Consider the following 13236-nt stretch of genomic DNA (forward strand, 5'->3'; position numbering starts at 1 on the left):
TGTAGCATTCCCAGACTGGATCAGCCCCAGGGTCGATCTAGCCCAGTGCCCTGTCTCTGACAGTAGCCAGCACTGAGAACCCCACAGCAGGCAGACGTGGGATAATCTGCCCTCCCATTAAGGGGATGATGGCCGTAGAATTTGGACACCCAGTGGGAGGCTTTCAAAAGCACCTGAGAGTCCATGGAACTTGTGCTTCTAAATCTCTTAGGTGCTTCTGAAAATCTCCTCCTGACCATATATTTTAGAGACATTTTTGTCTTCTGCTTTCTTGTCTTCTGCTCCTATAGAGAAGCTAAACTGGGGGGGAGGGGGGGGGAGGATTGGGGTCAGCCCATAAGGCAGCCCAAGAAACCAAGGGCAGTACAGGAGTGTATCCAGCTCCTTTCTCTCTGTTATGAGATGAGTTACTGCAGCAGCAGCCAGATGGGTGGAGATCAGCAGTGATTTCTGGGACAGCTAAACCTGAAAGCAGAACCACCAGGGTGGTAGGGTGGGCAGCCAGACTGGTGTATCATTTAATAAAGAGGCAACCGCAGAAAGAGCTGAAACATGGCTGGGTCCAGGCTTCAGGAACAGCAGGCACTGGTCTCTTACAGACCTGGGCGTATGGCCTGTAAGTGCCCGAAAGGACAAAAAAACAGAGCAATCTTGACATAAACTGGGCAGTCACTCTTAAGATTGCCAGCAGACTGTGGGTAAAGTTCTACTGGACCAGGGAAAAGAGGACAAAGCAATCCCCCTTGTTCTCAGCTGAATGGAGCGTGGCGGACATGCAGAGCAGATGAAGCAAACGGGATGGTTTTGAGGTGACACATGACAAGGATATTTGGGGCCAGATTTTCAGTGTGTTGGGTGCACGCTGGGTCTTTTACTCATTTTCAAATTTGGCCCATCGCGGTTTGAAAAACCTAGTCCTTAGTTGAGTGCTTCAATGGGCGCTGAGCTCTTTTGAAAATCTGACCCTGTGTTGATCAGCATTGGGGTGGGGTGGGGGTGGGGGGTCTGAAGAGGTCTTGAAATGTTTCTGAATTGTTTTCTCCGGAGCTGAGTGCTTGAAGGAAAGGCAGGCCATAGTCTCCTTGATTTGGTGTAATGATGATGCCCAGGCATGGCACGAAGTGGGTATTCACCCACGAAAGCTTATGCTCCAATACGTCTGTTAGTCTATAAGGTGCCACTGGACTCTTTGCCGCTTTTACAGATCCAGACTAACACGGCTACCCCTCTGATACTTGAGAGTAAAGTGTGATCCGGGGCCCTAAGCATTGTGTTGTTTTGCCTTGCAGACACTTTCCAAGTGTATTGGGAGGGGAAAAGTAGAGGGTAGGAACACGGAAATGGCCAGACTAGCTCAGACCTGAGGTTCATCTGATCCAGTATCCCATCTCCACCAGTGGCCAGCAGCAGCTACTTCAGAGGAAGGTGTAAGAACCCCACAGTAGCAGATGTTGGATAATCTGGCCCCACATTAGGTCTCTAATAGAGAGCTGTTTAAGTCCTGAAGCATGAGATTTAATAGCTCTGCTCATGGCAGCAGTCACTGTTCTAACTCTGGATTTTTTCTGTTATCCTTGTAAACGTCCACACCCTTTTTGAAGGACGCATTGGAATTTTAGAGTGAATTCACCACTTGTGCCCAATGTCGTGTTACTTGGATCAATCACTAGGCACCCTCACATTATCCTCATCAGATCCAAAAGGGGGGAGCAGCACTGAAACCAAAGAGGAGGATCTGCTATAGGCTCATAGCTTTGTGACGTCACAGAAAGACTTGGGTTTGGGGTTCTTGCCTTCTTGCTTATCGGATAAACAACCCTATCACTTTTTCAATGTTGCACTTGTCGTCGTCTTTATTTCCTGGGTCTCGGGTGGTCCTGTTATAAAGGGCAAAGGCCGAGATTTTCCAAGATGCCTAAGGAAGATCCCACTCACAGACAATAGGACTTTCTCGGTTTAGGTCTTGTCTATCAAAATTGTGGGAGCTGAGCTCTATGGTCTGTGATATACAGGAGGTCAGACTGATCATCACAATGGTCCCTTCTGGCCTCGGAATCTATGAAAATAATACTCTAGTCTCTAAAGTGCCACAGGACTCCTTGTTGGTTTAGGTCTTACATAGTGCTTTTCAGCCATAGATCTCACCGCACTTTACAAAGGATGGCAGTATCATTATCCCCATTTTACAGGTGGAGACACTGAGGCACAGAAAAGTGACCCAACTTGCCCTAGGCCACTGGTAGAGCTAGGATGAGAACTCATGTCTCCTAAGGCCTAGTCCAGGGCACTAGCCACTATACCACACTGCCTCCCAAAGCTTGTATGACTGTAGATAAAGTGGCAACCCCCTCCCCACCAGTGCAGCTGCAGCTATACCTGTATATTTGTGCCATATAGAGTATAGCTTATTTCCCTCTGGACCAGCTCTTGAGGGACAACATGATCCTCCCAGTAGAGGACTGGACCCCAAATTTTCCTCTTACTTACATGAGTAGAAATCAGACTTTTCTGGTTTTCCAGTTTTCCCCCAAATCAATAGGATTCTGTGCCCTGATGCCTAGAACATTCCCTGAGATTCTGGACTAGATGGGACGTGGCATTCAAAAGTTCTCACATGACCAATGGAAAGACAAACAGGGAAATGCCACTGAGTTGTGTACAGAGCTTCCCTTTGCTTGACCAAAAAACCAGCAAATCCTTAAAATGCCCCTCTCCTGTGATGCCTGCAGAACACTAGACAAAGGCTAGACAGCTGGTGTGGGGACCACATTAAACCCAATCTTGCGAACCCCAAATATGGGGGGCGGGGGGGAAACACTAATGAAACAGGCCTCCCAAACTCATGAGATTGGCTAAAAAATCCTGGGATTAAAAAAATTGGGGGTTATTTTAGAACTTTTAGGGGGTCACGTTTTTCAGTTTTTCTCTACTACTGCGAAGACCAGAAACAAACTTAATTTTTTTTAAAATGCAAACTTAGATTCACACCGAACCCCATGACTCCAAGAGCTGGGGCTTTAAGAAATACCAACTGTCGGATGAGTCTCTGCACACTGCCCTGTTACCCTAATGGTCTTCTCCCCGCCCCAACGTTGGCCCCGGCTTTGCCCCCGCCTACTCGCTGGTGTAAGCTGCTGCATAAGGGTGCAGTAACCTACTCCTCTTCGGAGCATGGGAAAGCTGCTGCATAGAACCAGGAGAGCTGAGCACCTTGGAAACCTGGCTCTTATGTGTTGGGGTATGTAAGGGTTAAGTAAAGACCTGGGTAAAGATCATGGTAATAGGGAGTGAGGCACAGGTAAGCACTATTTCTTCGCTGTCCTTTTCCCTTCCCTTCTGCGTGGTAAGGATTGATAAGCGTTGCAGCTGCATAAGGAATGCGGTTGTCTGAAGGATCCCCCTTGAGTAAAGAAGTGTTATCTCCCCCTTCCTTCCTTTCCCAGCTACAAAAACGAGCTCGGGGTCATGGCCCCTTCCTCCTTCCCCTGTGAACTACTGATTAAGAGAACTTGTGGCTACAATTACTGCAAAGAAATGTACCTTAACGGTAAAAATGTCTGTACACTATGCTTAATACTGTAAGCAGTAAACAGGGGCGGGTATAATTATATTTAGTATCTAGCTATTAATATTCGTTAGATGGGCATTCATATTACTGAATAAGGGTTTTGGAAGGGTGTTGTAGTAAATGTGGGTATTTACATATTAACTTAGATGAAAGAGTGTGACGTGATGAACTCGGGGCTTACTCGACGACTGGGTCGAGGGGAACGAGTACCGTGATAAAGAAGTCCGTTTACTCAATCCGCCCCGGGTCCTCCTGCTCCTTCTTTCCATCTCTAACATGATGGTCTTCCAGGCATGGCGTAGCAGTAGAGAGACAAGACAGCCCAGACTTTCTGCCAGGATTCAGAAGAGAAGATGAATGAGAACCAGTCACAAGGTAGGGCAGGGGTGGCCAGCCTGGGGCTCCGGAGCCAAATGCAGCTTTTCAGAGGTTAGCATGCGGCTCCTTGTCTAGGCCCCGACTCCGGGGCTGGAGCTGCAGGCGCCAGTGTGCCAGGGGGTGCTCCCCGCTCAACTCAGGCCCTGCCCCGACTCCACCCCTTCCTGCCCCTTCCCCTGAGCCTACTCCTGCACCCCTGGAAACAGCAGATCGGGAGGTGCGGGGAGTCCGGGAGGGAAGGGGAGCCACTGAGCAGCAGGGCTGGGAGGTGCTGGGAGCGGGGGGGGAACTGATGGGGGGCTGCTGACGTGTTTCTTTGGCAAGGTACACTGGTAAATTCTGGCTCCTTCTCAGGCTCAGGCGGGCCACCCCCGAGGTAGGGCATTAGAGTGGGCCAAATCATCTGTTGGTGTAAATCAGCTGCAGCTCCGCTGAAGTTAATGGAGCGATGGGTGATTTACACCCGCGGGGGGGATCTGGCCCCACGGATTTCAGCGCCTCTGGCGGCTGATTTACAGCCGCTGAGGCTCTGGCCCCATCCGTTTCAATGGCGCTATGGCAGATTTACACCCGTGGGGGGATCTGGCCCCATGGAATTCAGCGGCGCTGGTGGCCGGTTTACACGCGCCGGGGCTCTGGCCCCGCGGATTTCAGCAGCGCCCCTTGGTACAGCGCCGTGCGCTGGGGGCTGAAGCGCGCTGTTACCGCGGGCCGCGCTTCCCCCGCCCCGGGCGCAGCCCCCTGAGCCTCGGCGGGTCCCCGGGCTGCGCGAAGGCTTCCGACCATAGAGCTGCCGCCTCCGCCCGTCGCTGGAGCGCACAGGCCGGGGGGAGCGAATAGAGCAGGGACCTTCCTGTTCCCAGCCTCCTCCGGCTCGCGGCAGCCCGCAGCCCCCGGGCAGCCTCCTCCCGCAGCCCCCGCGCGCCGGGAGAGCGCCCCGAAGCCGAGACCCAGGGCCCGTCCGCTGGGGTGAGCCGGGCTGCGGGGCCGGGGCCGGGGCGGCGCAGGGAGAGGCTGACCCGGAGGAAGGGGAAGCGCCAGCCGGGGAGGCGAGAAATTGCTGCCCCTGGGGAGCAGGCGGGGATCGGGAGCCTGGCGGGCGGGGAACAGGGCCAAGGTGGCTGCGGCCCCCCCAGCCACTTGCAAGGGGGGGCAGGCGGCACGGCCTAAGGGGCCAGCAGGCTACCGAGGGGCTTGCAACGCGCCCGTCCCTGGGACTCCAGTGCCCCGTGCCAGGGTGGGGGCACTCAGAGTGCGCCCTTTTTTGGCTAGTGGTTAGATGCCTTGTAGTGCAACCGTGGATTAACCGGGGTGCTGGGGAGCAGGGCCCGGGATCCCGGATCGGGGGGGGTGATGCGGGGGAGCAGAGGGAGGGATCGGGGGGTCCTGGATGGGGGGGTGATGCGGGGCAGCAGAGGGAGGGATCTGGGGTTGCTGCAGGGGAGCAGAGGGCGGGATCCAGGATCGCTGCAGGGGAGCAGGGGCTGGGATCCAGGATCTGGGGTTTGTTGCTTGTGAACCTTAATTTAGTTCTCTCCCATGGTATTATTCTGATTACTTTATATTACGCTATCACCTTGGGGCCCCAGCCAAGATCAGGGCCCCATCATGCCAGGTGCACCGCAGATGCAGAGCAAGAGAGAGTCCTTGCCCTGAAAAGCTCTCGTGCTAAAGTTGGGAGGGGAAACTGAGGCGCAGGGCAGTTACTTGCCCAAGTCACCCAGCAAGCTCATGGCAGGGTCAGGAATAGGTCGCCCCTGTCCCAGTGCAGTGCCATAGCCCGAGACCACGAGGAATGGACTGTGCTGGTTTTCTGCCCCAGAATAGATCTGATCTTTATGTTTATTAGAAAGAGCAAGAAACTTACTTCAGGGCTGGTTCTGAGCCAGCCAAGTCCCCTTGTGCGTGGAGGTCCTTCCCGTGAGCACGCCGCCCTCTGCGCTTCAAATATCCTAGGATCTGAAGAATTTCCCTGCGCTGTATCCCATCTGCTGGGATTCCCCATCCTTAGAGGGGATGGGGAGGACACACATTGTAACAAAGCCTCAGTGACTAGTTATCGAACCCAGATGTCACCTGCCTATTTGCCTTGTGTCTTTCCTTTGGGCTCAGGATTTCCCGGTTCCTGAGCCTCACGTGATATCCTGGATGGAACAAGAGGGAGAGCCACGTGTCCGGGATTCCCAGGACTTGGGGGAAGCGGAGCTCCCAGGAGGCACCTGTGCAGGTGAGGGAGATGTCGAAGCAGCCCCTGGACATCAGCCTGCAAGGGAAAGAGAGGAAATCCCAACACAGCTGTTGCAAGCAATAAGAGGGGGCTTTGTCTCCTCCTAGTGGCTGCAACATGTATTGCAGTATGCCTCTGAGCTAGTGGGCCTGATTCTTTAAAGCAGGCTGTAGGGGCTTATGTTTTAAGATCCAGTGTGGCCTAGTGGATGGAGCAGTTGTCTGGACTTGAGAAGGCCTAGCTTCTATTCCTGGCTCTGCTACTGATGTGCTGGGTGACCCTGGGCAAGTCACTGTTCCTCAGTTTCTCCAGCTGTAAAAGGGATACCAGTGCTGACCCACTTTGTAAAGCGCCTTGAGGGAACAAGTGCTATATACGAGTTAGGGATTCTCCGGCAGCTCCAGTTCAGTGTCTTCCAACAAGCTCCTTCTCGTCTAGTTCAAGACTACGGGCAACACTTCTCTCCCCAGGGCAGGTGTCAGTTCTAAGCTTTCCACCCGTCCTCGTTGACTTCCGATTCTATCCCCCCTCTGCACCCATCTGACCTGGAGGTGGTCCCAGCGCCCAAGTCCAGGGGGAACTGGCTCATGTTGGATATTTACGACAGTAAAAGTGAGCTGTAGCTCACGAAAGCTTATGCTCAAATAAATTGGTTAGTCTCTAAGGTGCCACAAGTCCTCCTTTTCTTTTTACTCTCCAGTTTATTGCTTGTATTGATTCCCCCAAGCAAGCTGAGGGCGCCCTGGTGGTAGGCGGTGTACAAATACATTTCAAGAGCGAGGCTGGCTATGGTACTGACACACCATAACACAGCCTATCACCATAACACAGCCTGAAGCAGGCATCCTTCCAGGCAGAGCAGGGCTGTCCTCCCCAGCATACATGTGGGAACAGAGAGCCCGAGGACTTGTCCATGGTCCTACGGGTAGCGGAGGAGGAAGTTGTACTGAAGTTTCCTGGGTGCTAGTCAAATGCGCTAACCACTGGGCCACCTCCCTTTTCCAGCACCCCCCTCCCTTGAAGAGTTTATAATGGCCCATAGCCACCTGGGCATTTAGGTGCCTAACTCTCACTGGCACCTAAATGGTATCCAGTGGGAGTTAGGCACCTAAATACGTGTGAGGATCTGGGCCTAATTAGACAAAAGGTGGGAGGAGAAACAGAAACACAGAGAGGGAAAGTGACCTGCCCAAGGCGGTGGCAGAGACACAAATAGAAGCCATGTCTCCAAGGGCCGGTCCAGCATTGCCCACTAGTCTGCACAGCCTTCTCTGCGTTTAGCTCGGGACTGGATTCTCTCTCTTCGTTCCAGCCGCCGGTGGAAGTGTGAGTGAGAACGAGGGAGAGACGCCCCAAGAGGGAGGCGCTGAGCCGCCGGGGCCCGTCTCTGAAAGCCTCAGGGAGGCTGTCTCGCAGAGCCCCGATCCAGAGAAGAGTCAGAGCCGGCCAGAAAGGCAGCGGAGAAAGACCCCGGGCAAGAGGCTGGTTAAATCCCCCACCCAGTGCGAGAAAGGCTTCCGGAAACTCAAGGACATCCTGGTGCTGCAGCGATCCCACTCCCGGCTGAGACCCACCATCTGCAGCGAGTGCGGCAAAGGCTTCAGCCGGAGCTCCGACCTCATCCGGCATCAGATCACCCACACCGGCGAGAAACCGTACACCTGTGCCGACTGCGGCAAAGGCTTCAGCCAGAACTCCAACCTGGTGACCCACCAGCGCATCCACACCGGCGAGAAGCCCTACCAGTGCAGGGACTGCGAGAAACGCTTCAGCGAGAGCTCCGCCCTCATCCAGCACCAGCGCACCCACACCGGCGAGAAGCCCTACAAGTGTGGGGAGTGCGGGAAGCGCTTCAGCGTCAGCTCCAACCTCATCCGCCACCGCCGGACCCACACCGACGAGAAGCCCTACATATGCATCGAATGCGGCGAGAGCTTCCGCCACAAGTCGCAACTGAGACGGCACCAGAAGCTGCATGTGGCATAGAAGGCCGGGGGGGGGCCAGGGGGATAGATCGGATACAGAACGGGTGGTTGGGTGAGGTGCGGGGGGGTTTGTGAGATGGGGGGTTCCTTGCAGGGAGGGGGGGTGGCATGGATGGCTTGCGGGAAGCTCTGTTGCTTAGGGACAGCTGGCGGTGGGATTAGATGGGAGGCGGTTCCTATTTAGTTATGCTTTTTTTCTGGAGGCCTAGGGGAGTTGGGTGCATGGCTCTCTCCCGTTATATTGTCAGAGAATTTTGAAAATGCCAAAGGGATTTAAGAGCTTATGTCTGGTTGAACGACAGTGGGGCTTGTGGCTCTTTAAGCCCTATCGACTTTGCTCCTAAATCCCTCAGGTGACCTTGAAAATCACACCTTGGAGGGGTGCTTAACTCCCTTTGGCGCCTTTGAAAAATCTAAGCCTCAGTTTCCCTGGAGAGACTCCCCACCCCGGGGCTGTCACTGCCTTATTGGTGAAACTGGACAATGCCGAGCCGTCCCGAGAATGAAATCAACGAGGCGGCGCAAACTGCACCAACAAAGCAGCAGTGAGAGGGCTTTGGGAGCCCACGGCAGTGGCTAACGGCGGACCCGAAGGAGGGGTGGGTACGCTGGCGTTGCAAAGAACGCCAGGATACTGGGATCCATGATCGAGATTCCTAGCATCCACCCAAAGGTGGGGATTCAATGTAAGACGAGAGAGTCAACCACCAGGCCAAAGTCAGAGCCATGGCTGGATCAGGAGCACATGGGTGTCTATGTAGCATATTGAGCAGCTGTGCATATTTAGATACTCTCTAGCATTAGCACCACATAGCACTGGACCCTGGCACATGCTCAACTGTGTTTTAAGTCCCACTGAAGTGAGAGAGAAGCCGGAGTCCCAGCCTCCTATCAATTTAGTTTAACAGCCCTGATTCAGGCACGCACGGACTATTGTCACATCTCCTCTCTCTCAAGGTGCATGTAATGGCTGCGTTCCCATGCCAGCCTGCTCAGATGGTCCATGCTTCACTGTCCCAAAACTTCACTGAGCAGCGGGAGGCTGATGAGCATGGCTCTGAAGGAACAGCAGAGCATGGTTTGCAAGGGAAAAGAACATATTTTGAGGGAGGCCTTTTAAACAAGATCTGAAATCCATGGAAGAAAGATGGTTTTTTTTGTTGTTGTTGTTGTTTTTTGTCTTAGGAAAGACAAATCTTTGCGTAAGGCAAACGCTCTTGGAGTGGTATCCAAAGAAGTTCTCAAGACCCACTTAGTGAAGAGAAACCTTCAAAGGTTCTCTCCTCTCCTGGAGCCATTCCAAAGAATGGAAGGAGTAGCTGTGGCCTGAAAAGAGCTGGAGATTGAGGTTGTGAATATGGCTTGGAGAAGGGACAGAGATCTTTCTTGAGCAGAGCTGAAGGTCGAGGTGAACATAGAGAGGAAGCTGATGGAGAATGACTGGGACAGCACAAGCCAGGAGCAATCACCATTGTATAGTGCAGTGTTTCCAAAACACGTGAAAGCTGAGCCCCCACATTAGCCAAATGAAATCAGTTGTGCCCATCCCCCCCATTGTGTATTGTTAAAAGCTGTACCCAAGATGAGCGATGGATTTTTGATCTTCATCATCTGACCCAGCCTTGCCTCACATACTTCAGTGAGCATTGAAATAGCTCACAACACTGGCATTTAAAGCATTGTCATTGGCCTCTGAGCTAGTGCCCCATTGAAATGAACTAGGCGAGGAGCTTTTGTTTCAGGCTCTCTGCAAACTCAGGTACGTGTTGCTGTTGCATCAGCTTCCAAGGTTTTCTTCCCAACTATAACAGGTAAAGACCAGATGAAAGCTGAGAATCTGGAGAAGAGTTACAAGGTCCGTGCCCCTTTCCTCAGGCTAATTCTTCACATGTTCCATTTGGGGGGGACACCTCACACATTGGGAAACACTGATAGGCTGGATTCTCTATAGAGGTAAAATCCAGGCTGAAAAGGAAGGTAAATGGACATGTGAATGAGGTGAAAATGCAGCTTACCCAAGATGGAAGAAGAAGCTCATAAACCTGCATATGGTTGTCTCCACCGCACCTCTGTGCAGGTGAATGGTGATGATCTTCAGCTCAGTAACGACCTGCCATCATTAGAGCAGAAAAGTAGGTCCACCTGCTGAGATGAGGCTGAAGGAGATGGAATGGAGGATTAGCCAATGGAGCAAGGTTGCAAGTGGAGAGAGCAGGAGCTGATGCCAGGGATGAAGGGTCCTTGAACGTCACTTCAATCCAGTGGACGAAAAGTGGCAGAATCAGATCCCCCAGCTGCAGACAGAGGGTAGGGAGAGCAGTCTTGGAAGGCTGAGATGCAAAGAGGAGCAAAGACCAAAATGTTAGCAAGACTCACCAGAAGGAGGTGTAAAGGGAGCCGTAAGGAATCCTAGAAGATTGGGAAAGGGAAGAGTAGCAGCAAAGTCACCGATTTGATGATGGACTTTGCAGAGCAGAAGGCTGGGAATTCATAGATTCAGATTTTAAAGCCAGAAGGGACCACCCTGAACCGCCTGTCTGACCTTCTGCATGACACAGGCCAGAGAATTTCCAAACAAATGAGGATCTGGGTGCAGGAACATGTGATGGCCACAGCAAAACCAAAGTGGTCCAAATTATGGGACAAGTCAAGGAAGATCGCTTGGAATGCCGAGAGACCTGCTGTAAATATTTAAACAAGGACAACTCCTTTGAAAAAGGGCTGGAACTAAAGAAAAATAACAATTTTTTCCCTTTTTTTTTTTTTTTTTTTTTAAATAAAAGGTAGAGTCTTTTCATGAGATGAATGTTCTTAAGATGGTGTCTGGGAAATCTGGAGACCATCCCAGTGAGTGAAGAGGAACCTTCAAAGGTTCTGGGATCTCACTGAGCTACTCAGGATAGCTACTCAATCTGAACTGGCTTAGATCCAAACTCAGTGGCACCTATCAAAGCAAGAAGACATCCACAGGATCCAAGCACAAAATGGCAAGCAAGTTGAGAAGATCCTGGGGGATAAAATTAAAGGAGTTTCTTGGAGATTTAGACGAAGACACAGGTGGGGAAAAACCCCAACTCTAGGAAACTATGAAACAAGACCGCATAAGCAGAGAATGGTGCGGTCCGTAAACATCAGCCTTTGATGACTACTGTCATGGCCACATGCTCTGGAGAAAACTGGAATTTGATCATGAAAACAACCACCAGAATCCAAGATTTTAACTGTCCAAAAACCCAACAAAACATCAATTGCGTCGTGAACCAAAGTTCAGAAACCGAGAGTCTGGCGGAAACTTTGGAGGATGGACAAAATCACTAGCAGAAGGGACTTGAGTTCCTCCGATGGAAAGGGATACCGAGGCTGTATCGAGCTGGTACCTGTTTGGTGAAAGACCGAGATCTGGATCTTGAATGAGGGTATTCCCACATGCACATATGTATATCACTGTAATAGAGACAGGTTTCTTTTTAATGTCTGAGGCAAACTTAGCTTAGGTAACTATAAGATACAGTGTCAGTGTACATAGGATTTACTAGAGTAGCATGGTTAAGGATATAGCTAGGGTAGTATAGGTTCCTAGGTAGATACAAAGTAACATGGGGATGAGAAGTTCTTCAGTGGAAACCCTGAACTCTGGAGGTTCAAATCCCGATCCAAACTATCCAAAGACTCATCTCCGGTTCAGAGTAGAGCCAGTTAGTTTAAGGCCGAGATGCTGAATGAGGTGCCCAATTCCTATTGATTCCAATGAGAATCAGGCACCTAACTCCCTTAAGCACCTACTGCCAATCCCAGCGTCTGATGAGGAGTGACTGCAGCAGAGGCTAGAACAGATTTGGATTTGGTTTAAGCCGATTATGTACATGCCCTGCTTTGAGCTACATTGCTCGCAAAGCGTTGCGTCCGCCCTGTACTGATATAAGTGTGTAACGGAGCATCCCAGGGTGCCAAGCTGCGGCTGCACATTCTGGGAATTTTTGCAATAGATTGTGGGATACCTGCCGGTGACTAATGCCATTGTGGGACATGGGGTCAAACTCCCATGATCCTTCCTCCCGTAACCCAGAATTAATCTGGTTCCCACTAACCATGCTCAAAACTGAATTAAGAGTGTCCACATGGGATTGCACCGCGTCAGTCTACGTATAGGCAGCCAACCCCCACCCCCACTCCATATTCCTCTAATTTCAAGGGGATGTCTTGTGGAAGCCGGGTCTCCTTAGCAAGGGATGGAGCAGCAGAAGCCGGCCTGTTCTTTAATTAGAGGGAAACTAGGACAAGCATAGTTGCATTTATATGCTAGTCACTTCTGCAGCGTCTCGGTGTCTCTTTTTCTTTTTAAATGAGCAGTAGGTTACTCGCATCAGTGGTCTTCGAGAGCAATCGCCTGGTCGCGGCTGGAGAAGGAGGCGCATCCATTTCCATTGCTCCCAGCCGGCAGCTGGGGTCAGTTTAAAACTCTCTTGTGGAGAGTTTGCTGCTCTTGCAAGCAGAGCAGTTGGCATGCCGGTCAGGAACATCCCTTGCACCATCCGGTGCCCGAGTCTTGCCCTAGAAGCCAGGATAAAAGTGCAGACAAACGGCTGCTGGTAGATGTTGAATAACTTGTAGGATTTCAGTTGAATAAACGAGTGGCGACAGTTTTTTTAATTAAAAACAAAACCAAACCTGTTCCATGGGATCTGGTTTCATTCTTGTCTTTGCCTTAAATTCGAGTATTGCCAACCTCGAGTGATCAAAAATCATGAGCCCCCCACCACCAAAGCATCAGATTGGCCTAAAAATCTTGAGATGTAAAAATCAATAATAAATTGTAGGTGTACTTTTAATTTGCTGTCTGGGTGTATAGGGGTCCTGCTTTCCAGCTTTTCTCCACAACCACGAGGGCTAGACACTGACTTTTGAAAGGGAGCCTGAGCCTCATGACTCCTGGAGGTGGGGCTTCAAGGAAAGTAACAACACTTGTGAGACTAGGCGCCACTGAGCTCTCTTGGGATGAGATTTTGCAACAAGGCTGTGAGGATTTGGGGCCAAGTTCCCCTTCATTCTTATAGGAGTGGGGTCCCCAAACTGGTTCA

At 51.5% G+C, this 13236-nt stretch overlaps 1 protein-coding gene across 1 annotated transcript in view; it reads left to right on the forward strand.

Moving 5' to 3' along the window:
- Nucleotides 1-3470: 3470 nt before the first annotated feature.
- LOC102932959 (zinc finger protein 436) overlaps nt 3471-13236 on the forward strand; it is a 35281-nt gene continuing 25515 nt past the window's right edge. Inside the window, exons 1-4 of the mRNA XM_027821000.3 lie at nt 3471-3943; nt 6059-6173; nt 7486-8156; nt 10236-10290. Of these exons, the coding sequence (XP_027676801.3) occupies nt 3926-3943; nt 6059-6173; nt 7486-8156; nt 10236-10290 (859 nt within the window). The 5' untranslated portion in view covers nt 3471-3925. The remainder of the gene's footprint in view (nt 3944-6058; nt 6174-7485; nt 8157-10235; nt 10291-13236) is intronic.

This window comes from Chelonia mydas, chromosome 20, assembly GCF_015237465.2.
Source record: "Chelonia mydas isolate rCheMyd1 chromosome 20, rCheMyd1.pri.v2, whole genome shotgun sequence".
Lineage (NCBI taxonomy): Eukaryota > Metazoa > Chordata > Testudines > Cheloniidae > Chelonia > Chelonia mydas.